The 26,991-nt window shown below is 39.4% G+C and overlaps 1 protein-coding gene across 2 annotated transcripts in view; it reads left to right on the top strand.

Moving 5' to 3' along the window:
- The window catches only part of SPEN (spen family transcriptional repressor), a 94,914-nt gene that overhangs the window by 42,917 nt on the left and 25,006 nt on the right, over window positions 1-26,991 (top strand). The window contains exons 4-6 of one of the 2 annotated variants that reach the window (XM_036067040.2): window positions 21,002-21,162; window positions 22,649-22,849; window positions 26,699-26,850. In XM_036067040.2, coding sequence (XP_035922933.2) covers window positions 21,002-21,162; window positions 22,649-22,849; window positions 26,699-26,850 — 514 coding nt within the window. The remainder of the gene's footprint in view (window positions 1-21,001; window positions 21,163-22,648; window positions 22,850-26,698; window positions 26,851-26,991) is intronic. The other variant, XM_036067041.2, reaches the window with a different exon arrangement.

Genomic DNA, 26,991 nt, shown 5'->3' with positions numbered 1-26,991 from the left:
ATGTTCCAGACTTTTGGAATGAGATTGAAACTTCTGTTAGTCTCTGTTACTTACGGTAGAAATTTACAGAGCAATTTTGGTGTTCTTCTCTTTTATCTTTTTTGAGTTGTTTACATTTGGAGGTCATTCTCAGAAACTCTGGTATAATTTCACCCTGCCCTGAATAAGGGATCATCCATCACAGATATAAAGGAAAATGTGGTAATCTTACTTTAAAGTTAAAATCTTATTTTAAACATTACCATTTTCTGAAGCTCAGAATTAGCCAAGATTTTATTACAGGTACCGTCCCCTATTTTTTTTTTTCATTTGTGTCTTAGAGTATAAACTAAATGATTGCCTTTATTTATAAAGGGTAGTTTTGTGATTGCTTCTCTTGTGAGAAAGTAGAGCAGCCTCTGGTAATTTATTTACTTAAAAAATCTTGTGGTCATTCATTAAATTAGATGCTACTAGAGTTGACTGTTGCTAGAAATTGTATAAAGTGACCTCTATAGAACATCTTCCTAGATCCACTTTGTTGAATGGATGAATTTCCTCTTTCCAGATAGATAAAATATTAAGTGAAATTTATGTATATATTTTAAAGATTCTATTTACTTATTTGAGAAGAGAGCACACATGTATGAGCAGGGTGAGAGGCAGAGGGGCAGAGAAACTCTCAAGCAGACTCGGTGCTGAGCTCGGAGCCTGATGCGGGGTTCGATCCCATGACCCTGAGATCATGATCTGAGTCAAAACTGAGAGTTAGACGCTCAACCGACTGGGCCACCTAAGTGCCCCTAAGTAAAATACATTTTAACATTAACTTTGCAAAATAGAGTTGGTTTCTCCTAAGAATCTGAGTCATACTCTAAAAATTTTTCTTGATATAGATGAGATTAGAACTATATGCTACTATGCGGGTAGTAAAATATATTCATAGAATCAGGTGGGAAGACATTATATAGCTCAATAAAATAGGGTTGGACATTTTTAGAGTTTGGCTTAGTTAATCATTGAGTTTTTTCTTAATGTCATAAATTAAAAACTTTTTTAAAAAACAATGTGTGAATTGTTGGTAAAATCCTGAACAAGGGGTGGTGGGTATGTTTTGTTTTAAATTATCAACAAAGATAGTTTTTGAAGTATAAAGTGGTAGGTATCCTCGAACTATAAGGTCCACTTTGTCTGTTAATTCTGTACTTTTCTTTCTTTTTTTTTTTTTTAAAGATTTTATTTATTTATTTGAGAAAGAGCACGAGCAGGGGGAGAGGGAGAAGCAGATTCCCCCTGAGCAGGGAGCCCGATGTGGGACTCCATCCCAGGACTCTGGGATCATGACCTGAGCCAAAGGCAGACACTTAACTGACTGAACCACCCAGGCGCCCCTAATTCTGTACTTTTAAAGTGGAAATTTACGCCTTTAAGATTCGTTTTGCTCACTTGTTCGAGCTATCTGGAATTATATAATGAGAAATATTTGTGGCTTTATCAAGATAACACCCTGGCATTAGTTTTTTGTAATGGTTTTTATATATGCTATAACAATTATTTTAAAATCAAACCTCTAAAGTGTGGGGAACCTGGGTGGCTTAGTCGGTTAAATGTCTGAATCTTGGTTTCGCCTCAGGTCATGATCTCAAGGTGTGAGATTGAGCCCCCAGTCAGGCTCCAAGCTCAGCATGGCCATCTACTTGAGATTCCCCCCCACCCCACCCCCTGCCCCACCCCGCCCCTCCTATTTGTGCGTGTTCTCTCTCTCTCTCTCTCTCTCTCTCAAATAAGTAAGTCTTAAAAACAGTAACAAAAAACCACAAAACCTCTCAAGTGTTATCTGTCATAAATGGCATTTCTCTTTAAGGATTCTCATGCCTTTAACATGGTCTTTTTTTTAAGGTTTTTGTTAAAGATTTTATTTGAGAGAGAGAGAATATGAGCAGTGGGGAGGGGCATAGAGAGAAGCGGACTTCCAGCTCAGCAGGAAGCCTGATGTGGGGCTTGATCCCAGGGCCCTGGGATCATGACCTGAGCCGAAGGCAGAGGCTTAACTGACTGAGCCATCCAGGTGCTTATTAACATGGTCTCTTATTTAACAGGTGATATGTTTGTTTCTTGAGGAGCTTTTTGGTTCTATACCTAGGTTTCTCAGTACTGTCTACTGGCCACATGTGGCTCAGTACTGTCTACTGGCCACATTGAGCACTTGAAATTTGGCTAGTCTTTATACCAGTACTGATCTTTGCTATAACATGGATGAACCTAGTGATTGCCTAGGAATGGGGGTGGAAAAGAATGGGGAGTGACTGCTAATAGGTATGAGGTTTCTTTTGGGGGGGATGCAAATGTACTAAAGTTATATTATTATGATTGTATAACTCCATAAATATACTAGAAATCATTAATAGTATACTTTAAAATGGGTCAGTTTTCTGGTGTGAAAGTGCATCTCAATAGAGCTATTAAAAATACTGAGTTTTGGGCGCCTGGGTGGCTCAGTTGGTTAAGCGACTGCCTTTGGCTCAGGTCATGATCCTGGAGTCCCTGGATCCAGTCCCGCATTGGGCTCCCTGCTCGGCAGGGAGTCTGCTTCTCCCTCTGACCCTCCCCCCTCTCATGTGCTCTCTCTCTCTCATTCTCTCTCTCTCAAATAAATAAATAAAAAATAAAAAATCTTTAAAAAAAAATAAAAATACTGAGTTTTGAAGATAAAAAGTATTAATAATTTTTATGTTGACTCCATGTTAATATTTTGAGTATATTACATTAAATATATTATTAAAATTCACTGTTTCTTTTTACTTTTTAACAGTGTGACTAAAAAGTTTCAAATTTTGGTTTGTATTATAATAACTTCTATTGGCTAGCACTGTTCTAGAATTAAGCTCTGTTAAGATTGTAATGTCATGAAGTAATTTGTGCATCTGTTTAATGCTTTTCATTCTGTTTAATAAATAAAAACAATATATTCTTTTTATTTTAATTCCAAGACCCATCTATTCTCTCTGCAGTTATGGATTAATGGAAAAGGTTCTTGGGACTTGTGAGCCTAAAATATAGACTGAACTACTTTCAGATTGCATCTTTAACAAATTTCGTATTGGTCAGGTTAAAGTGCATGTTGATTCCTAGGGTGGCCAAGGGAATATTTCAGCTTTTGAAAAATTTAAATATCTAAGCCTCCAAATAGTTTAATTCCCCAAGAAGAAAATTAAATCATTTTAACCAGAGTAATTTTTTTATAATTAAAAAAAAATCCTTAAGCTGAAAGTAAGTTTTAAGTGATGTTTAATACTTTTGATAGAGGTTTAAAATGTGTGTATTACTATACAGTGGAATTCTGGTGTTGGAATTAGAATAAGACTATTTAATGGATACAGTGTTGCTTCTAGACATGATTTATATAACCAAAACTTTTTTTTTTTCTTTTTTTAATTTAAATTTTAGTTAACATACAGTGTTGGTTTCTGGAGTAGAATTCAGTGTTGAGTTTTGTGATTCTTTGAACGTCATTTTCGGTGGTAGAGGGAGGAGCAGACTAGCCTAGTGAATGTGCTTTGTCATGGTGGTTGGAGCTATTTGGACTGTAGCTTTGAGTTTGTTTCCACTGGAAGAAACTGGAAGAGTTGCTTAAGCAGGACTTTAGGCTGGAGTTTCGTAGTGAGTAATTTGAAGTCATTTATAAATAAATAAACAAGTGCACCAAGTAGTAGATGGCTTTAGGCTTCCTGCTGGGGAATTAGGTGCCCTTCTAACCTCTTGGGTCTGGAACTGCCTTAACAGAGAGTTCAGAAGTGGAAAATAGCAGACTTTTTTTTATTCTGGATAGGAAGGAGATGTAATTAGCACCAAGGTTCAGTTGGAAGAAGGCAGAACTCAAAGTTCAGATTTACTTGTGGGTTTGGTAAAGGTTACAGCAGTTGTACATAACCCCTGGGAATAAAAAGTGCTATGGTTTCACTTGATCTGTAGGCTCTTTTGGTTTATGCGTTTTGAAACATGTTGGTTGTTCAAACAAGAAATACATCTGATTTTATATACTGCGTGTGGTTAAGGGAATGAGAAAATCCCACTGTATTATAATTGACGGTTTAGATTTCCTCTCAGTTTGTCCCTTGAATAAGACATCCCGTGGATGTTCTAAAGGCTTTGTTGCCATACAGGATTTCTTGTTCTTTAGGCAGACATGTATATCTGCTTATAACTTTTAGGGATAATGCGTGTTTGATGCTTTTTTGCTTTGAGTTACTTTAGCAGGTTTTCTGACTCTTTAAGGGTTTCCCAAGAATATAATGACTCCCGGGATGCCTGGGTGGCTCAGTCGTTGGGCGTCTGCCTTCGGCTCGGGTCATGGTCCCATCGAGCCCCGCGTCGGGATTCCTGCTCAGCGGGAGGCCTGCTTCTCCCTCTCCCACTCTCCCTGCTTGGTTCCCTCCCTCGCTGTCTCTCTCTGTCAAATAAACAAAATCTTAAAAAAAAAAAAAAGAATATAATGACTCCATGAGCTCAGGCTCTTTGGAATTTAAGCCAAAAGTAATTCTAAGGCAAGGTGTTTCAGACACAGTGACAATACGTAGAAAGATAAGTTTTTTACATTACCCACTATGAAATATGTATTTAGCAGAATCTGTCTGTAGCAGAGTCTAATCACATATGGGCTCCACACCTCCACCCCCTAAAACATGAACATAAAATGGTAATCAGCACTTTGTGACTAGATATCTGCTAGTTCATCATTTTAAAATTCTTAACTAGGGAATTTTAGGGCCTTGTAATGTCACCTGATTCTTAGTAATAGCTTATTTTATTTATTTTAAAAGGAGTTTTTTTGAATTTTTTTTAGAACTTTTTTTTTTTTAAGGTTTTTTAATTTATTTGTCAGAGATCTGAGCACGCACAAGCAGGGGGAGTGGCAGGCAGAGGGAAAAGCAGGCTCCCCACTGAGCAAGCAGCCTGATGCGGGGCTCGATCCCAGGACTCTGGGATCACAACCTGATCCAAAGGCAGATGCCCAACCGAGCCACCCAGGCGTCCCTGGATGTTGTTGTTGTTATTTTTTTAATTCCAAAGTAATCCTTATACCCGACGTGGGGCTTGAACTCACAACCCTGAGATCAAGAGTCGCATGCTCCACTGACTGAGCCAGCCAGGTGCCCCCTTAGTAATAGTTTAATAAGAGCACAGCCCCTTTCCATTTTTCTTTTATTAAAACAGTAAGTTTTGAAACCTTCAAATATATATTTAAAGATTTTATTTATTTGAAAGAAAGAGCATGAATGAGCCAGAGGAGGGGCAGAGGGAGAAGCAGACTCCCTGCAGAACAGGGAGCCCGATGTAGGGCTCAATCCCAGGACCCTGGGATCATGACCTGAGCCAAAGGCAGATGCTTAACCGTCTGAGCCACCCAGGCTCCCCTCAAATTAATATTTTTAATGCCAAAACTTCAATTTTTTTAATTGTGGCAAAATATACATAGCATAAAAGTTGCCATTCTAACCATTTTATTTATTTATTTATTTATTTATTTATTTATTTTATTTTAAAGATTTTTATTTATTTATCTGAGAGAGAATGGGAGACAGAAAGCATGAGAGGGGGAGGATCAGAGGGAGAAGCAGACTCCCCGCCGAGCAGGGAGCCCGATGTGGGACTCGATCCCGGGACTCCAAGATCATGACCTGAGCCGAAGGCAGTCGCCCAACCAACTGAGCCACCCAGGCGCCCTTTATTTATTTATTTTTAAAGATTTTATTTATTTGAGAAAGAGCATGAGCAGGGGGAGAGGGGCAGCTGGAGAGGGAAAGGCAGACTTCCCCACTGAGCAGGGAATCCAGTGTGGGGCTCGATCCCAGAACCCACCAAGGTACGCCCATTCTCACCATTTTAAAGTATACAGTTCAGTGCCGCTGAGTACATTTACTTTGTTGTGCAGTCATCACCAACAACCATCTCCCAGAGCTTTTTCTTCTTCTCAGACTGAAACTCTGTACTCATTAAAACATAAGGGTGCCTGGGTGGCTTAGTGGGTTAAGCCTCCACCTTTTGATCTCAGTTCAGGTCTTGATCTCAGGGTGGTGAGTTTAAGCCCTATGTGTGCACCCAGCATGGAGCCTACTTAAAAACAACAAAACAAAATTTCCCCCACCCCCCTGGGAACCACTGCTTTATTTTTTGTCCCTATAGAATTTGACTACTCAAGGTACCTCATATAAATGAAATCATACAATATCAATCCTTTTGCATCTGGCTTATATTTCATTTAACATGTTTCAAAGATTCATCCATGTTGTAGCATATGACAGAATTTCCTTCCTTTTTAAGACTGAATAATATTCCTTTAGGTTTTTTTGGGGGGGGTAAACTTTAATTATCCAGCACTCATCCTACAGATTAACTATTTCTTAGAGAGTTCCTTTTACTTAACCCCATCCAAAGACAGTAAGTAATAAACTTAAAAAACATTAACTGCAGCTGTAATTGCATCCCAGAGAGTTTCTTGTACTTAATCTCTTGTGAGGCAGCTAACCACGTACAGCATATTTAAGCTCAATTTTTTTTTTTTTTAAGATTTTATTTATTTATTTGACAGAGAGAGAGACAGCGAGAGAGGGAACACAAGCAGGGGGATTGGGAGAGGGAGAAGCAGGCTTCCCACTGAGCAGGGAGACCGATGCGAGGCTTGATCCCAGGACCCTGGGATCATGACCTGAGCCAAAGGCAGATGCTTAACGACTGAACCACCCAGGCGCCCCTAAGCTCAATTTTAAAAGCAGTATTTTCTGCCAAACTCTTTTTAAAGTAGTCTTTAGTGATTTTGTTTTTCCCTCATTTATGTAAACGCTTGAATTTCAGAAGAGGAAGATAAATAAAACCAATTATTTTAATTACTGTGGTTGAATTTGCTACCACTTTAGTGACCATGAACATTAGACCTATTTAGTATTAATCTTACCTACCTGTAAAGTGGACCCAGGGGGCGCCTGGGTAGCTCAGTTGGTTAAGTATCAACTCTTGATTTCAGCCCAGGTCATGATCTCAGGGTCATGGGCTCCACGCTCAGTGCAGAGTTTGCTTGAGATTCTCTCTCTCCCTCCCCCCCCATCCCACTTGCTCCCACACATGTGCTCTCTCTTTTCCTCTCTAAAATAAATAAATCTTAATAAAAAGAAAAAGAAAAGTGAACCCAGTACTTGTCTAAGCTTTAGACATACTTGATATTTATAAACGCTCATAGTTAAAGACTAGATGGAAACTAGAACTCAAGAAAAGTTAACTTCTGAGCTGTATACTTTCTACTAAACTCAGAAATCCTTAGGGAGGGGCACCTGGGTGGCTCAGTTGTTAAGCGTCTGCCTTCGGCTCAGGTCATGATCCTGGGGTCCTGGAATCGAGCTCCGCATCGGGCTCCCTGCTCAGTAGGAAGCCTGCTTCTTCCTCTCCCACTCCCCCTGCTTGTGTTCCCTCTCTCACTGTGTCTCTCTCTGTCAAATAAATAAAATCTTAAAAAAAAAAAAGGAAATCCTTAGGGAATAAATTATTTTTTATGTCGGCAATAAAAGCTGATTGCAGTGAAAAGCAGAATTACTGCTGGTGGAATTTGGTTCTCTTTCTGCTTCTACCTTTGTCTAATAAAATCTGTTGACCAGAATAAAATTGGAGTTAAAATACTGGTTTCATAATAAATACAATTCCACTCTTTAATGTATCAATAGTTTCTCTCAAGTACCCCAAATTTAAAGAATTTAGACAACTTTTCATTACCTTTGGCTCTAAAGAGCTTAATTTATCATTTATACAGTAGAGCTTATAGTGTTTTCCCCATATCTTTTGCAATAGTTGCAGAATCACCAGTTAGAGCTAACTCCTTTCTCTGTAGTAATTTCTGAGGAACTTTACCTGGATAAACCCGGTTGTGAGACCCTTTGATTTAGCAGAGCCTTATTGATAGAAAGCAGCAGGAATCCTGTTTCATTGACTACTTTGGAATCTCTCATCTTTTTCTGTCGTGCAAAGAGAAGAACTGTTCACTTTGTATTTTACTTTATAGGTCGTGTGTGTGTGTGTGTTTGTGTGTGTGTGGCACAATAACATAAAATTTACCATTTTAACCTTTTTTAAAAAAAAGTAATCTCTCTCCAACATGAAGCCTGAACTTGCAACCCCGAGATCAAGACTTGCATGCTTTACTGATTGAGCCAGTCAGGCACCCCCCATTTTAACCATTTTTAAGTGTATATAGTTCAGTGGCTTTAAGTACATTTACATTGTTGTGCAACCATTACCACCATCCACCTCCATAACCTTTTTATTTTTCCAAACTGGAACTCTGTATCCATTCAGCAATTTCTCATTCTCCCTCCCGCAGCCCCTGGCCACCACCATTCTACTTTCTGTCTGTATGAATTTGACTATGTTCGATACCTTATGTAAGTGGAATCATAAAATATTTGTCCTTTTGTGACTGGCTTATTTCATTTAGCAGAATGTCCTCAAAGTTCATTCAAGTTGTAGCATATGTCAGAGTTTCCTTCTTTTAAAGGTTGAATAATGCTCAATTTTATGTTGATATCATACTTTCTTTATCCATTTGTCTGTCCATGGACTTTTGGGTTGCTTCCACCTTTTGGCTGTTAAACATACTAGGAATGTGGGCGTACAGATACCTGTTGGAGTCCCTGTTTTCGATTCTTTTTTTTTTTTTAAGTCAGTAAATTTTTAAGGAATTTTACGTGTAATTCCTTCCACTGCCAATCACCTTAGTTCCTCCAAAGTCAAAAAATCATAATCTTCATAGCCCCTCCCTCCCTCCTAAGTACCCTAAAGATACTTAAAGATTTTATTTTTAAGTAATCTCTACCCCACGTGGGGCTTGAACTCACCCCAAGATCATAGGTGCATGTTCCACTGACTGAGCCAGCCAGGTGCCCCAAAAATAACCCTTTTATTTCCGTGAGGCCACTCCTGGGAGGACCGTGGACTGGCCTCTCAAACGCGGTCTCCAAAGCGCTATGACACAAAAATAACCCTTTTAAAAAGAACTTTTGTTTGGTCCCAGTTGACACTGTCACTCCACAATTCTTTTGGTTGGGTTTCTTTGATCTCCACTTGAATATGGACATACTTTAAAAATTCCCCACCATAATCTTTGGGATCCAGTTTCTTTACTTTAGGGCTCCAGAAGTCAAATTGTAGGAAGTACATTGATTGCTATTTTGGCAAATGATCTACAATTATTATTCCTTTATTGTTTCTAATATTGAAAAGTCTTGTTACTTCCATTCTCCTCCCTGAGTCTGGCAGAAAATGTTACAAATTGGTCACCACTGCAATAAACTTGGCTACCTGTTTTCACTTCTTTTGGTTATATACCCAGAAGTAGAATTGCTGAATTATATGGTAATTCAGGTTTTTTGAGGAACTGCCATACTGTGTTTTATAATGTCTGTACCATTTTATTTTCCTATCAGCAATGCGTAAGGGTTCTAATTTCTTTTCATCCTTGTCAACATTCGTTATATTGTTTTTTTTATAATAGCCATCCTGATGAGTGTGAAAATAGATCCCATTGTGGTTTTGATTTGAATTTCCCTAATGATTAGTCATGTTGAGCATCATTTAATGTGCTGTTTGGCCATTTGTAGATCTTCCTTTGAGGAATGTCTGTTCAAGTTCAAAGGTGCCCAATTTTGCATCTGGGTTTTTTGGGGGGGGTTGTTGTTGTTATATTGCCATTTTTATTTTTTAAAGATTTTACTTGAGAGAGAGAATATGAGAGAGAGAGAGCATGAGCAGCGGTAGGGGCAGAGGGAGAAGCAGACTCCCCACTGAGCAAGGAGCTTGATGTGGGGCTCCATCTTGGGACTTCCGGGATCATGACCTTAGCTGAAGGCAGACACTTAACCGACTGAGCCATCCAGGCACCCCTATATTGTCATTTTTAAAAAAATTATTTATTTATTTATTTATTTTTTAATGGTTTTTTAAATTTATTTATTCATGAAAGTCAGAGAGAGAGAGAGAGGCAGAGGCAGAGGGAGAAGCAGGCTCCCCGCCTAGCAGGGAGCCCGATGCGGGACTCGATCCCAGGACCCTGGGATCATGACCTGAGCCGAAGGCAGACGCTTAACCGTCTGAGCCACCCAGGCGCCCTAAAAAATTATTTATTTGAGAGAGAGTGTGAGAGCAAGAGAGCGCACAAAAGGAGGGAGGGTCAGAGGAAGAAGCAGACTGAGCAGGGAGCCCGATGCGATGCGGGCCTGAGCTGAAGGCAGACACTTAACCAACTGAGCCACCCAGGCGCCCCTGTATTGTCATTTTTAAAGGCAAATTTAAAATGTCTTAGTGTTGGGTCTCCTGGGTGGCTCAGTTGGTTAAGCGTCTGCCTTCGGCACAGGTCATGATGCCAGGATCTTGGGATTGAGCCCCACGTCTGGCTCCCTGCTTGGTGGAGAGCCTACTTCTCGAACCTCTCCCTCTGCTGCTCCCCCTGCTTGTGCTTGGTTGCTCTCTCTCAAATAAATAAAATCCTTAAAAACAAAACAAAAGTCTTAGTGTTTGTAAAACAAAATACCCCATTAAACTCTATATGCAAGTAGAAGTTTTACTAATTCTTCTGAACATGGTACTTTGGTGAGGAAAAATCTAATTGTGATAGTAAACCACCACCCTGAATCCCTAGGTTGAGGGTGAAGAAAGCTACTGAACTTAGAAACCATTTTAAGAATGGAATAGCTTCCATTGATGTAAACCTTACTCTAGAGTATGGGAGGCAGTGTTGTATATTTCACCCATTACTTACTTGAAGAGAACAGTTTTGTCTACAATATTGTGACTCTGCTATTGACATGGCAAAGCACATATTGTAAAAGGCTGTTAGGAGTTTCCCTTTTTATCATGTTTTCCAAAATCAAGTGACACCAGCTTCCTCTTGAGGAGTCTGATTTTCAGAAATTGACCTTTTTTCCTTAATGTTTTTTTCTGTAAGTTTCAGAGTTATTAAAAACTTTTTTTTCTTTTTTAGATTCTATTTATTTATTTGTCAGAGAGAAAGAACACAAGCAGGGGAAGTGGCACACGCAGAGCAGGCAGAGGGAGAAGCAGGCTCCCCGCTGAGCAAGGAGCCCCATATGGGACTCCGTCCCAGGACCCTGGGATCATGACCTGAGCCCAAGGCAGCCGCTTAACCCACTGACCCACCCAGGCATCCCATATAAAGTAGTATTAGTAATAAGAACAGTCACTTTAAAGGATTCCACATTTGAATTGGAGCTTAAAATTAGCATATTGCTTTTCAGAAGAAGGGGAAGCAGTCAGATAATGTAGGCAGGGTTTTTCAGCCTTGGCACTATTCACTGTTCACAGATAATCCTTTTTTGTGGGACTCTCCTGTGCACCGTAGGATGTTTAACAGTATCCCTGGCCTCTATTCTAATTCCCACCCACAGTTATGACAACCAGAAATGTCCCATGGTGGAGGGCATATATAATAGGATGCATGAAATGCAAGACATGTTTTTGTTTTTACAGATACCCATGATTTTTCACGCAGGTTATTAGTGTTAAAGTTCTGGAACCTTAGAACAGCCAATAGTGTTCTTATTAATGAAACATTAAAGAAGAAAGAAATAAGCTTGCAGTTTGCACCAAAGTAATATTTTATCAGAAATTTTCATTTTATTTTTAGATACTGAGTTTAGTTAATACCTTCATTTTACTGAACTTGGTGTACTTTCCTAGGTATTAATTTCAATCATTTTCACAATTCAGATCTGTAATTTCTTGTAGGCACATCATATTAGGTTTTCTGTTTGCAGAGATAAATTCATTATTGGCCTTTCAAGATGCTGGTAAATGAGTAGTGATAATACATAGTGAAGGGATAGGAGATAGACATTGTAGTACAAGTAAGAAACCAGAGAATGTTGTGGGGTGGGGTGGGGATGTCCAGCTACAGAGGAGAAAGTTAACATTGGAGCTAATTCTCAAAGGGCAGGCAAGGAGGGACAGAAAGGTGTCTTCTATAGGAATGGGTATGGGCAAGAGCTCTTACATGCTTTGCTATATGCTAGGCAGAGTGCTTAAGCATTTTATAATCACTAGCTTATTAAATCCTTGCCACATCCCTCACAAGTATTATCACCATTTACATTACAAGAAAATTAAGGAATAGAGAGGGAGTAATTTAACCCAGGACTTATGTCTTTAAAAAAAAAAAAAAAAAAAGATGCCCATGACTAGAAACTGATATATTGCTCTTTAAAAAAAAACCCAAAAAGTTATTTTTAAGTAATCTCTACATCCAACATGGGGCTCGAACTCACAACCTGGAGATCAGGAGTCACAGGTTTTACTGCCAGCCAGGCACCCCCTGATACATTGCTCTTATATGGATAGATCATTAGTGGGTGGCAGGTAGAGTAAGAAGGTGGAGAAAACGGAATGAGAAGGAGTAGGTAGAAAATTAGTTTGGGGCCAAGTTGTAAAGGGCCCTCTCTCTCTTGTTGAAGAGTGTGGACTTGACCCTGCAAGTATTTGAGCTATCAGAGATGAGTGGTTGGAGGTAGGTGGAAGTTCATAGACCCATAGAGTTGGCAGGACCTTTAAAGGTCATGAGGTCTGGTAATTCACTAGAGAAGTTAAAGTTGAGAGACAAAATTAGGTGTCTTACTCTAGACCACACAGTTGAGTATTTCCTTCCTCATTTTCCTGCTTCTCCCCCTGCTTGTGTTCCCTCTCTCGCTGTCTCTCTCTGTCAAATAGATAAATAAAAAATCTTAAAAAAAAAAATTCATTTGATATGACTCAGTAATTTGTGTGTTTTTTTGTTTTGTTTTGTTTAAGATTTTATTTGAGAGAGTGAGAGAGCGAGCACGAGCAGGGGGAGGAGCAGAGGGAGAGGGAGAGCAGACTCCCCACTGAGCAGGGAGCCCGATGCGGGGCTCGATCCCAGGACCCCCGGGATCATGACCTGAGCCGAAGGCAGACACTTAACCAACTGAACCACCCAGGCACCCCGTCTTTCAGTAATTTGAGTAAAAATAATTTTTTTTTTAAAGATTATTTATTTGAGAGGGAGAGGGTGTGCCAGTGGGGGGAGGGGGAGAGGGAGAGGTAGAGACTCTCAAGCAGACTCTGTGCTGAATGCGGAGCCAGATGCAGGGCTTGATCTCACAGCCCTGAAATGATGACCTTAGCAGAAACCAAGAGTCAGACGCTTAACTGACTGAGCCACCCAGGTGGCCTGAGCAAAAATCAATTAAAAAAAAATATTTGGGACACCTGGCTGGTTCAGTCTGTTAGGTGTCCAACTCTTGATCTCAGCTCAGGTCTTGATCTCAGGGTTGTGAGTTCAGGCCCTGCTGCTTTGGAACCTACTTAAAAAAAATCAGTTTAAATTGGGCAGTGCCAGACCAGAAGTGGTTAGGAGTGCTCTACCAACAGGAGCTAGGGGAAAGGCTTTTAATAGAGAAAAGGTGGAAGGAAGCAAAGCGGGGAAATAATTTTATCAGTAACAGCTTTGGAGCCTACTTAAAAAAAATCAGTTTAAATAGGGCAGTGCCAGACCAGAAGTGGTTAGGAGTGCTCTACCAACAGGAGCTAGGGGAAAGGCTTTTAATAGAGAAAAGGTGGAAGGAAGCAAAGCGGGGGAAATAATTTTATCAGTAACAGCTTAAGCATTTGCCTTATTTGGAAAAGCCTCATTGACTGTGATTGGTTGTCTTTAGGTTTACTTTTCTTTTTATTTATTTATTTAACGATTTTATTTATTTATTTGAGAGAGTGTGTGAGCAGGGGGAGGGGCAGAGGGAGGGAGAATCCCAAGCCGACTCCATGCTAAGTCCGGAACTGGGCACGGGACTCGATTCCACTACCCTAAGATCACAGCCTGAGCCAAAATCAAGACTCAGACTCTCAACTTACTGAGCCACCCAGGCATGCCTGGGTTTCCTTTCTTAACTTGAGGCATCTATAGGCTTAGGTTTTTGGTTTGCTTACATAGCCTGCCTCAGGTATTAGAACCACCTCAGTCTAATGGCCTCCTTGTTTAATTAATTTAACAGCGATCCTCTGCCGCCCCCCCCCCCACCTTTGGTCATCCTCTCATACACAAGAGAGTAACGAAAAATTTGGTATTAGTGCCACTCTCACTAAAACTCATGGGTTGTGATGTCAAGTCTGTGAAAGAATTGTTTTTGCTGTTCATTTTATTCATCTTATTTGTTTCTCCAAGTACAGCGAGACCATCTGATGTGCTGCTGATGGCTACAAATATGAATTTAAGACCCTTGAGAGAATGTAGCCCACTAGGGAGACAACAGTGACTGTCAGTTGCATAATGGCGAGACACTGCAGTATGCTTTAGGACCCCCTATGAACCAAACCAGTTGAAGTCAAGTAAATAAAGAATGTACCCGAAGGGGCATCAGCCTGTTTTAGCCAAGTGGCTTGTTTATTTCTTATATGTGCTGTACTACCAGAGGTGTTGATCCAGGTATAGCAGGAAGTATTTGCAATGATATACTGTTCAGCCAGTAAGTAAGCTAAAGCAGTTCTGGGGGCGCCTGGGTGGCTCAGTTGGTTAAACGTCTGCCTTCGGCCCAGGTCACGATCCCAGGGTCCCAGGGGCGAGCCCTGCGTTGGGCTCCCTGCTCAGCAGGGAGTCTGCTTCTCCCTCTGCTCCTTTGCTCACTCAGGTGCTTGCATGTGCGCTCTCGCTCTCTCGCTCTCTCTCTCTCTCAAATAGATAAAATCTTAAAAAAGGGGGGGGGGGAAGCAGTTCTGTTATCTAAAACTACCCTAGCAAGAAATTCTAGGGACTTTTGTTGTGCAGCTGTGGCCTTAGCGATAGGAAGGAACGTTGTTTTCCTGTGCATTAACAGAGAGAAAAAGCAAGTAGTGGCAAGAGCAAAAAGAAAAGGCAAAAGGAGTAAAGGTTTCATATTTGGAGATGAAGATCTTCATCCCTGATTTTGGGGGAGCTGTTCACCTCAAGATGGTGTCTGCTTCTGGGGAGGAACCTCCCTAGCCAATTTTAGATCTTCAACTGATGTGATATAACTTTTTTAAAACCAAAAATAGTGAGACGAGTGGCATTGTTTTATTTATTTTTGCTTACTTGTTTAAGGTCTGGTTTAATTAGATAGCTAGATTCTCATAACCGCTCCTGTATTCAAACTGTTACTATAATTTGTGTGTGTGTGAAGTATATGAAGAAGATCTGGCCTCACACAGATATGTAATTGAAATAAAGAGGACCTCACAGACTCCCTGAAAGGACTTTGGGGGCCCCCAGGTCCCTGAAGCCACATTTAGAGAACTCCTGCACGAAAAAGATAGGATTATCTTGAAGATTTGGACCTGTAAGAAATTGGATATAGAGGAATTATTACCTGATGTGGTGATACACATTCCATTTAAGAAATTACATGATTCCCCCCCCCGCCCATTTAATGGAAATATGAAGACAGTGGGCATGTTTTGAGTTGCCAAAGCCTGATGGAAAATCTGCATTTTGCATCTTTTTGCCCTCTTCACTCAAACTTCTGTAAGATGTAGAGAGAAAATTTTTAGCTACCTGATAGAAGAGAGGTTGTTGGAAAGGTGTCGCTTGAGATTGTATCTGCTTTTAACAAACGGACCCTCTTAACTTCTAATTGCAAAGTTTCCTAGTTGCTTAAATTGTTCCTTTATCCTTTTATGTCAGATTTTTGTTTCTCAATTTGGTTAAATGCTTTTCGATCATTCAGCTTTAAAAAAACATAAATATTTATCATAATCAAATGTTTACAAATACAGGGATACAGATGTTAACGTCTGTTATTGGATGATACTCTTGTGTGAACAAATTTAGCCCTGAGTCATCTTATAAATAGTATACCCAGTGCCTTGACATTTTCAGTGAAGAGTCCAACGCTCACTGTAGTTCTGTGTGTAAAATGGCTATAGAAACAGGGATAGTTGATTATTTGACCCTATAATTTGGGGTGAGAGAATCCTGGCATCCCAATTTCTGTTCTCTTATTAAGAATTATTATGTAGTAGAGGTCCCTTGGCTGGAGGGCCTTGTCCCTGCCCTGGCGGCCTAGGCCCTTGTAGACCATGGCAAGGGCAGACCTGCGAGATGGGGATTCTAGAGCTGCAGGTGCCTGTCCCTGGGCCAGGGGAATGGTTCTCTGATGCAGGTACTTGCACTGGAGGGGAGCTGGTCCAGCTGAGGGGGGAGGGAGAGGCAGCCGGGTCCCAGTGGGGCTCAGGGAGGTAGGCTTCTCCCCAAGCTGTGGCTGCCGTGCGGAAGACAGGGAGCACCTGCCACAGGTTATCACTGGGCACTGACCAGTATCCTCCATATAGTTTTGTTGGGAGGCCACCTGGTTTCATGTACTCCTAATTGCTCATACAACTGCATGGCCAACTCAGGTGCCCTTTAGTACAGCTTTATGTTTATTCCTTTTTTTATTTTTATTTTTATTTTTTTTAAAGATTTTATTTATTTATTTGACAGAGAGAAACATAGCAACAGAGGGAACACAAGCAGGGGGACTGGTAGAGGGAGAGGCAGGCTTCCCGCTGAGCAGGGAGCCCGATGTGGGGCTCCATCCCAGGACCCTGGGATCATGACCTGAGCCGAAGGCAGACGCTTAATGACTGAGCCAACCAGGCGCCCCTCCTTTTTTTATTTTTTTAAAGATTTATTAGAGAGAAAAAATGTGAGTGGGGGGAGGGGCAGAGGGAGAGAATCTCAGGCAGACTACCCACTGAGCCAGCCCAATGCAGGGCTTGATCTCATGACTGTGAGATCATGACTTGAGCCAAAATCAAGAGTTGGATGCTTAACAGACTGAGCCACCCAGGCACGCCTATGTTTATTCCTTTTTATCTGCTTCCTAATAAATTGCCTTTTGTAATTTCTGCATTTTATTTTCCCTTTTATTAGTAAAATGTGGTTCCTATTAAAGCTATTTTAAAAAAGAATTGTTAACTAGTTGCTTATTATATTTTTCCATTATGGAAATTTCTATAAGATCTGCTGCTTAGTTTTCTTAGTAATCTTTTTTTTTTTTTTTTTTTTTTTAAGATTGTATTTATTTCAGAGAAAGAGAGTGTGAATAGGGGAGCCCAGCTCAGGGCTTGGTCCTAGGACCCTTGGTTGTGAGCTCGCTCACTCTGAAATAAACACAATCTTTAAAAAAAAAATTTTAAATGTGTTTTTTTCCCCCAAATTCTTTACCATTTAGAACTTTTTTTTTTTTTTTTTTAAGATTTTATCTATTTATTTGACAGAGACACAGTGAGAGAGGGAACACACAAGCAGGGGGAGTGGGAGAGGGAGAAGCAGGCCTCCCGTGGAGCAGAGAGCCTGATGGGGGCTCGATCCCAGGACTCTGGGATCATGACCTGAGCTGAAGGCAGACACTTAAGTGAGCCACCCAGGCGCCCCACCATTTAGAACTTTTAATTGAGGGGCGCCTGGGTGGCTCAGTTGGTTAAGCGACTGCCTTCGGCTCAGGTCATGATCCTGGAGTCCCTGGATCGAGTCCCGCATCGGGCTCCCTGCTCAGCAGGGAGTCTGCTTCTCCCTCTGACCCTCCCCCCTCTCATGTGCTCTCTCTCTCTCATTCTCTCTCTCTCAAATAAATAAATAAAATCTTTAAAAAAAAAAGAACTTTTAATAGATGTTGAAAATGTAATATTGATGTGACCAGGTAAATTTAAAGTTCACTTTCTTGAAACTATTAGTTGATAAATCATCATTACTACTACTTTAAAATAATTTAGATTGGAATAGATTCTGATTACTTCTGGCTTTCAAGAAACAGCTATAAACTATATATCATATGCCCCCCCCCCAAAGATTTATTTATTTTTAGAGCATGCATGAGAGAGCAGAGAGGGAGAGAGAATCTTAAGCAGACTCCACTCTCAGTGGGGAGCCCAATGAGGGGCTTGATCTCACGACCCCAAGATCATGACCTGAGCCGAAATCAAGAGTTGGACTCTTAACTGACTAGGCCACCTGGGTGCCCCTATATCATATGCTTTGATGAACTGTTGTGATTCTTCAGTTTTAACAGAATTATGAGAAAAGGAATTTTTAAAAATTAAAAGTGACATGGCTCTTCTGGGCACTTGGGCTTTCTATCAGTTTAATAGGACTGAAAAGTATTTGGGGATCTAAATTTATGCCCCCGTTTTGATTTATGATCTTAAAATCCATAGTACATTTAATAGACTACACTGGAAATGCACATTGCAGTTTAGATTAGCATATCAAAATGTGAACTCAGAAGTTGAGTCATTTTATCATTTTGTAATTCATTTTAAAACCTTTCCCCCTTTGGGGTGCCTGGGTGGCTCAGTTAGTTAAGCTTTGGACTCTTGATTTTGGCTTAGGTCATAATCTCAGGGTAGTAAATAGAGCCTCCTGTGGGGCTGTGTGCTCAGGGTAGAATCTGCTTGTCCCTCTCCCTCCTCCTCTGCCCCTCACCCCCCCAAATATATAAATAAATAAAAATAAAAATATAAATAAATAAATCGCTAAAACCTTTCCCCCTTTGTAGTTATTTCAAATTGGTCAGCAGAAAATTCTGCCAGTTAGATTCTACATTTCCTTTCAAAATTAGTGTGGTAGTAGGGAATTCACCAAGAGTGCAATGGCATTTATAACAAATTTAATTTCTGTCACTATTTTGTATTTTAAAAAATCATTGTTGCTATTTTTTTTAAGATTTTATTTGAGAGCGAGAGAGAGAGCAAGAGAGAGTGCGAGGGCACAAGCTGGGGGAGGTGCAGAGGGAGAGGGAGAAGCAGACTCCCTGCTGAGTGGGAACCTGACTCAGGGCTTGATTCCAGGACCCTTTTTGTTTTTAAGATTATTTGAGAGAGAGTGAGCAAGAGAGAGAAAGTACACACGAGAGGGGGAGGAGCAGAGGGAGAAGGAGAAGCACGCCTCCAGCTGAGCAGGGAGCCTGATGCAGGGCTCAATCCCGGGACAGGACTTCGGGATAATGACCTGAGCCAAAGGCAGATGCTTAACCGACTGAGCCATCCAGGCGCCCCTGCCCCTCACCTCCATTTTTATGACACAGACTTATATAGAACTTGGTGTTTATTGCCTCACTCATTCTTTCAGTAGTAGAAATTCTGCTCTTGTCTGCATTTACTTTACCACTGCTGCTAAGGAATTTTGGTGTTTATAATATTGGCAGTATTGTAATTAAAGTATTTTCCATAATGTTTTTTTTATGAGTTATTGGAATTAAGTTGATAGTCCTATAACGTACTCTATACTGTAATCATGTGATGGCTTTGCCAGTAATCTTGTATTACTTGGAGGACTTAATACATATAACAGGCATTTTTTTCCATTCTGTGCTAAACAGATTAATTTTATTAACCCTTAATTTGAGTGAACATATAGTATCCTGTTCACCTAGTGCTAGTAACACTATTTTTACTGAGTGATCTAGAAAAAAATTCTTTTTATAGGGAAAACTGAAGCCTAGGTATGTATAGGAGGCCTTGCAGTGACAATCTGTGGTCCTGTCTTAAGGCTTCTATCCCAAGTAGTTTGTATTTTGTAACTCACACAGGTCCTTTTGGATCTTACTAGCATAGGTTTATTTCTCTATGTTTCAAACTTTAGGGAGCTCTGATAACGTTGTGACGTTTTCATCTTTTGCCCTAGCATGTGAGAGCTCAATAAAAATGCTGTGTAAATTCTTTGTTATAATACCCTGTTTTCTTATAGTATTTGTTTATTTTTTAAAAAAGCAGTGGCAAATTTGCCTTAGTTTGTTGAGTTGGATTTATTTATCTGGCTGGTTTAGAGATTGTCTTGGCTGTGAGAGCTGTCGTTTTAGCTCAGATGACAAAAACTATCAGGTCTTTCCTCTAGTGTGTATGTTTGAGGTGGATTAAACCTCCTCCTCCCACTTCCCCTCACCCCCGGAGTTATTTGCTTAAAAGATAAGCCTTCCACAATAGAGAGGGGAAAAGTGTGAAGCAAAATTTCAGAAACCTGTAAATAAATACTAGACCCTGTAAATAGCTTTTAATTAATATATTTGAGAATGCTATAACAGAACAAAACCATGGCAGTCTTTGCACATCCGGTACTGAAAAGAGACTTTCCTGTTATTCATATAGTTCTTAGGCATAATAAACTTGTTTAAATATATCTCTCTTAATGTGAATGTGTAGGTAATACTTTCTTGTCTTTCAACTGTCTCCCCCTTTCGAGGATTGTATCAAACTGAAGAGTAATAAATTCTCAATTTCATTGACTCATTTCCCACATTACTCACAGAGAAAAGAGCCTAAATCAACAAGACTCAAGTAACTTACATAATATTTCTTCATTAGTCCCCCAAATACTTAAAAATTAAAATTACCTAGGAAATTATTTTGGATATTTTTGTTTTCCTCAAAATTAATGCACCCCTGAGATGATGGTGGTGGTGGTGGCAGCAGCTTCATTCATTGATGACTGTCATATTCTAAACTCTGTAAACCTGTGGGTTATTTTACTTAATTCATAACCCTGCAAGATAGGTACTTTTATTATTTCCATTTTATAGATGTGGAAACTGAGGCTTAGCAAGAGGTTAAATTACTTGTCCAAGGTTACGTGCTATATACATCTAAGTCAAAATTTGAATTGAGGTCTCTGAATCCAAAACCATATATTCAGTGTTCTTTTATTATTACCATTAAGTGACTTGCATTTATTAGTCTTACTTCATTTGGAAAAAGTTGTTCCCATTTTGCACAGAATGAAACATTTGTCTTTAGGGGGCGTGTGGTGGTAAAAGATCAACACTTCTGCTTCTTCAGGTTGAGGTTTGCTCTGTTCTGCCTTCCAAGGCGGGAGTGTGAAGTACATGTGAAGAGGGGAGGGCGGCCAGAAATCCCAGACCTGAAATGTAGATGATTGCTTTTAATTGTTTCTACTTGTTGATTTTAAGAAGTTTTATATGCTGCTCATTCTCTGTTTTGTCTTTTTTTTTTTTTTGTCTTTCCGCAGCACTGATTCCAGCAGTAGTTCAAGTGACGACTCTCCCGCCCGATCGGTTCAGTCAGCAGCCGTCCCAGCACCTACTTCCCAGTTGCTTTCATCCCTGGAAAAAGATGAGCCACGTAAAAGTTTTGGGATCAAGGTTCAGAATCTTCCAGTACGCTCTACAGGTAAAAGTTTATATTGCTGTACTTCCCTGTCTTGCTACTATTGGGGGGAATGTGAGACTGAGAATCTTCAGTTGTGTGCTGTGACAACAAGCTTTCTTCTTGTGGTTCATTAATATTTAATGCCATGTAAGAAAAAGCAAGTGATGATTATAACTTTATGTATATGAAGATTGCATGTTACTTGTATTTACTATAGACACGTGCATATATGCGTATATATTATTATACACATTGTTGTACATACATACACAAAGACTGGTGCATGTTCTATAAAGAAAGCATGTTTTTTTTTTTTTAAATATGCTATCTAGGTTAAATATTTTGATATTAGGGGAAATTTGATACGATGAAATTGTAGAAATACTATTTTCAGTTAAATTTATTATATTGTCCAGGAGTCCTGTGTTCTGTGAAAAAACTTTGAACATAAAACTATGATAGGAAACCCACTTCAAAATATTAACATTTTAAATGAGGAAAATCATGAATAATGGAAAAGTCTAGTTAAAAGCTATACTGAAGTCCTTTTTACTCTTAATATTTTTAATTGACAGTCGACCATGCTATACTGTTACTTCTACATTAGGCATATTGAGTATGTAAACAACTGTTAGTAGATGGTCAAACCAACAAAGACCAAACTTAGTACTTCTTAGGTAAGTGCATTTCATGATTAAATTATTCATTAACTCAGCCTCTAAAACCTACATAACCAGGTTTGTGAATAGAGATATTGAGGCCCATGTGTTGGAGTGGATGGGGAAAAATTTGCTTGTCTTTCTATACAATTTTAATTTTTATAATGAAGCAAATTAACACAAGACCCTCCAGATAGTATGATTCATCTGTAGAAAACCTTAGAGTTGTTAGCATGTTACATTCTGCTTGCCACACAATTTTATCATTGACATGATGCTTGGAAAGCTTGAAATACAGCTTTCTTTCTCATGTCTTTAAAAGTTTTATATATGTATGTATGTATATGTGTATATAAAATTTTTATTATGGAAGTTTTAAACTTAACCAAAAGTAGTAGTAGCAAAATGAATGCCCCTTACTCTGTACCCCCGGATTTAAAAATTGTCAATATTTTGCCAGACTTGCTTTATCTGTTTCCACTTTCCTTCCTTCCGTTCTTGTTGTGTGTGTATTTTTTAAAGTGAATCCCTGATGTTATTACATCGTTTCATACCAACTTAAAGATACATACTTCTGTAGTTGTTTGTAAAATAGGAGGGCGGTTTTTCCGCATAGCCACAGTGTCATTCTTATCTAACAAATAACTATCTTCCGATACTCAGTTTATTTTCACAGTTGTACAGGAGTCTCTAAAATGCGATTTTAGGGTTATCTTATTTGAAAGAGAAATGTTTTAATGCTAACAAAATTTAGGTCAAAAAATCAAGCTAAAGATTTCTTAGCTTACTTATTGAGTTGTAACTAAATTAGAAAAATAAGCACCTTGTTTTTTTGGGGGGGGATTTAGATACAAGCCTTAAAGATGGCCTTTTCCATGAATTTAAGAAATTTGGAAAGGTGACTTCAGTGCAGATCCATGGAGCTTCAGAAGAGAGGTATGGTCTGGTATTCTTTCGGCAGCAAGAGGACCAAGAGAAAGCACTGACCGCGTCAAAAGGAAAGCTTTTCTTTGGCATGCAGATTGAAGTGACAGCGTGGATAGGGCCAGGTAAGAGGAGGCTGATCGCTAGCACGACTTGTATTCCAGCTTATGAAGAGGCAGCATCTTAGTGTGAGTCTGGATGCCATTCCAGCTTTATTTATTGACTTACTTCCAGTGTCTTCTGTTTTAAAGACTGGGTACATTTGTTGTTCAAGTTAACAAAATTATGTTTTGGTTAGGGAGGGTAAAGATCTGTTCCTGTAAGGGAGAAATGCTGACTTTGAAGAGTCTGAAAGATGGAGTTTTAGCCCTTTTTCGAATCCTGCCTTCCCCAAAAGGATTGAATTGAGATAAGGATATAGTTCTTAGGAGAATGACATCAGAATTATCTTGAATTAGAAAACAGACTACTTGTTACACTGATTTGAGGGACTAGTTAGACCAGTTTCATTTCTGTTATGCCCAGCACAAATCGGATCTGTTGTTCTAGTTTCCTTGAGTAACCTTGAGAGATAGTGACAAAGAGAATCAGGATTGGGTCTTAGGAGTGTGACCCACTGAGAGTTTCAGGGGGACATTTTATTAGTGTGAACCTGCCTGTAAGACCTGTTGTAAGGCAGGAAGTCTTCTCAGGCATGGCTGGGGTCAGTGTTTCTTCTTTTTGAGAGCCACCTGTAGTGCTTGTATAAAACTCAGACTCTTGGACCCTGTCCCAGCTTCATGGTTCAGAATTCACATACCCAAGTTTGGGAACCCCCGATTTAAGGCAACTTTATAAGTAAATTTGTGGAGGAGTACACAGAAATGTTTAAATTATGCAGTCACATTATGTAGCTGAGACAAAGTTCAAGACTAAGACTTTGAGGGGTACCTGGCTGGCTCAGTCTGTGGAGCATGTGGACCTTGATCTCAGGGTCGTGAGTTCAAGCGCCATGTTGGGGTGTAGAGCTACTTAAAAAAAAAAAAAGACTAAAACTTTGAGTGGAATTTATAGGGTAAACAGCCCATTCTCTTGGAATATTCATTTATTTGGCAATTAAGAAAAAATAGAATTTCCCTGATAAGAGTATGTAAATGTTATTTGTGTATATTAAAACAAGCACAGAGTTGTTAGAAGGAAGACTGCAAAATGTGCATAATTTTATAATAAACACAGGAATTCAAAGGGATTATAGGTTATGCCCTCACGTTCCCTCCTCTGCCCAGTTTGAGATGTACTGGCCTAAGTTATACTGAGCTGAGTGCAGCTCAGGAATTCTTATTTAACATATTTAGAACAGGTCACAATTGGCCTGAGGAATATTTAGATTGTCATATAATCTATATAGAAAGTTTTTAGAGCCGTATATAATTATTAAGTAACGGGGATCTAATTCAGGGGCATTATTAATAGATGTCCCTCAGATCTCCAAGTCATGGGGCTAGCTTGACATTTTTACTGCAAAAAAGCATTTTACCTAATTAGTTAGCACCCAGGATGTAAATTAGGCTTTAACCATGTGCCATTGAAGATTTTGAGAAGTTTGGTTGGTTCAGGCATAGGAAAGCTTGAAGGTACTTTTCTCAGATGGGACAGCATGAAATACTTGTTGAATGGGATATTTGAAAGCAGTCGAATGTGAGTTGGAGACATGGATGGAATTATGTTGTTGGATGGTTAAGTCATAAATGTTTTGTATTGAAACATGGAGCTGATTGTTTCCTGAGGCCAAGGACCTCTTGGAGTTAAAAAGATCTCAATCCAAGAAGCCCAACTTTGCAGATAGACCCCTGGTGGCTTCTAAGATTGTGCTTTCTTAGTCCTCTGCAGAGCATTATAGTCCTGTAAACATGAAATTGCAGGATAAAAGAATTTTTTTTTTTTTTTTTTTAAGATTTTATTTATTTATTTGACAGAGAGCACAGATAGGCAGAGTGGCAGGCAGAGGGAGAAGCAGGCTCTCCACAGAGCAGAGAGCCCGATGCGGGACTCGATCTCAGGGCCCGGGGATCATGACCTGAGCTGAAGGCAGACGCTTAACCAATTGAGCCACTCAGGCACCCCGATAAAAGAATTTTTTAAATGATGTGTAGGCATTAAGACTTAAAGTGGTCATGAAGATTAAGTAGATTACATATGGAAAATACACTTTTTAAAAATCTTTGCTAAACTGAATTTCTGGTTTTGAAATGTTTACTGAGCTATTTGGTGGAAATGAAACCGGTATAGATTTAAATGGTTGCAAATTAGGCTTTATCCTTCTTATTCTGACTTTTGGAATATAAACCTCAGATGTGTCTGAATTATTTTGTCTTTTCTTTATTTTTCTCCTCTTTTAAATGAAATATTCCTGAATATGTGCCCTCTATTAGTTAGGTAGTTTTAAGAAGACCTAGTCGATCTTGAAATGAGATCTCTCCCTAGGAGACATGATGAAAATACAGGATAGAGACAGGTACACAAGCCCTGGCAATTTCTGGGTCCACGTGACTCCGTGAAAGTACATATTCCTTGATGAGGCTAGAAAGGTTAAGCTGGGCTATCATTAGACCTATGAAACTGGAATCAAGATTGAGGTGTGTTCTGAGTTCACTCAGCAGCTCAGAAGTTGAATCTTTTTAATATCAGTGTTGTTGTTGATATCAGTAATATTCAGTGCGTGGCCCTAAACACTTTGTTTCAGTCAGGCTGATTAAATACGAACTTTTTTGGATGGCTTTGTTTTACATTAAAAAGGAGAGAACACAGGGGCGCCTGGGTGGCTCAGTTGGTTAAGCGACTGCCTTCGGCTCAGGTCATGATCCTGGAGTCCCTGGATCGAGTCCCGCATCGGGCTCCCTGCTCGGCGGGGAGTCTGCTTCTCCCTCTGACCCTCCCCCCTCTCATGTGCTTGCTCTCTCTCATTCTCTCTCTCTCAAATAAATAAATAAAAAATCTTTAAAAAAAAAAAAAAAAAAAAAAAGGAGAGAACACATAGGCTGTATTATAGTTACTATCGACAAAACATTGAATGTTCTGCCCTGGACCAAGTTTAGAAATGGAGCTTCAGAGAGAGGCTATGCTTGAATGAGACATTGAACCAGGGCTTTTGATCATAAGAAGCAGAAACCTTAAGAGTCATTGAGTCTCTTCTTGTTCGTCATTGGGAACCTTGCAGCAGCAAGTTTGTAAGTGCTGCTTCAGTCCGTTTTCATACAATTATTATTCTTGTATCTAACAATTGCTACATTTAGACACTTGGGCTATGTTAATTAGTATGACAAATGTAAAATGCTAAATATTTTCTAAAATGTTGAAAAGTAAATTAAGTAATGAAGCTGGGCTATTTTCAGTTGAGTTTTATGTGTGTTTCAGATTGTAGTTTTATACTTCCATTGAGAGCCTACTGCATAATTTTTGGAACCTAAGATTAGGCTTAGGTAATTACTATTTTTGCTGGGGTTTAAAATCTATTTCTGTGTCAGTGATTATTTTTAAAACAAATCAACTTACAGACTGAAATTCAGTCCACTTTTCTGTTTTAAAGATCAAAGAAAATGCTACTTCCCCCTGAGTTTTGTTGGCAAGTTTCTTTAGCCTTTGGAGTTAGCAAAAGACAACTATTTCTGAAGGTGTATATAATTTTTCAGATTGTATAGTATTCAAACCCAATATTTCAGAGACATAGCTTCTTAAGTGTAGATTTTCCCATGATATATAAATACACATTAAAACACTTTGTTTTGGGGCACCTGGCTGGCTCAGTCAGTAGAGCATGCAACTCTTGATCTTTTGATGGTGAGTTTGAGACCTACTTTGGGTGTAGAGATTACTTTAAAAACAAACAAACAGGGGCGCCTGGGTGGCTCAGTCGTTAAGCGTCTGCCTTCGGCTCAAAAAAAAAAAATAAAAACAAAACTCTTCTCTTTTTACTCTGCCCCCATCCCACTTAACAGAAACGGAAAGTGAAAATGAATTTCGTCCTTTGGATGAAAGGATAGATGAATTTCACCCCAAAGCAACAAGAACCCTCTTCATTGGCAACCTTGAAAAAACCACTACTTACCATGACCTTCGCAACATCTTCCAGCGCTTTGGAGAAATTGTGGTATGTTGCTTTTTACAGTAAAAACAGTTTTAGATCTTTGTCGTAAAACATAAAGCATAGTACAGATTATATTTGGAAAGATGATATTTAGGTGGTGTAATAAATATTTTTCTCATTTGCCCTATGTGTTTTTAACTCCTA

This window comes from Halichoerus grypus, chromosome 5 (assembly GCF_964656455.1).
Source record: "Halichoerus grypus chromosome 5, mHalGry1.hap1.1, whole genome shotgun sequence".
Taxonomy (NCBI): Eukaryota; Metazoa; Chordata; class Mammalia; order Carnivora; family Phocidae; genus Halichoerus; species Halichoerus grypus.
The sequence above is the reverse complement of the archived record's forward strand: the minus strand, read 5'-3'. Positions and strand labels throughout refer to the sequence as shown.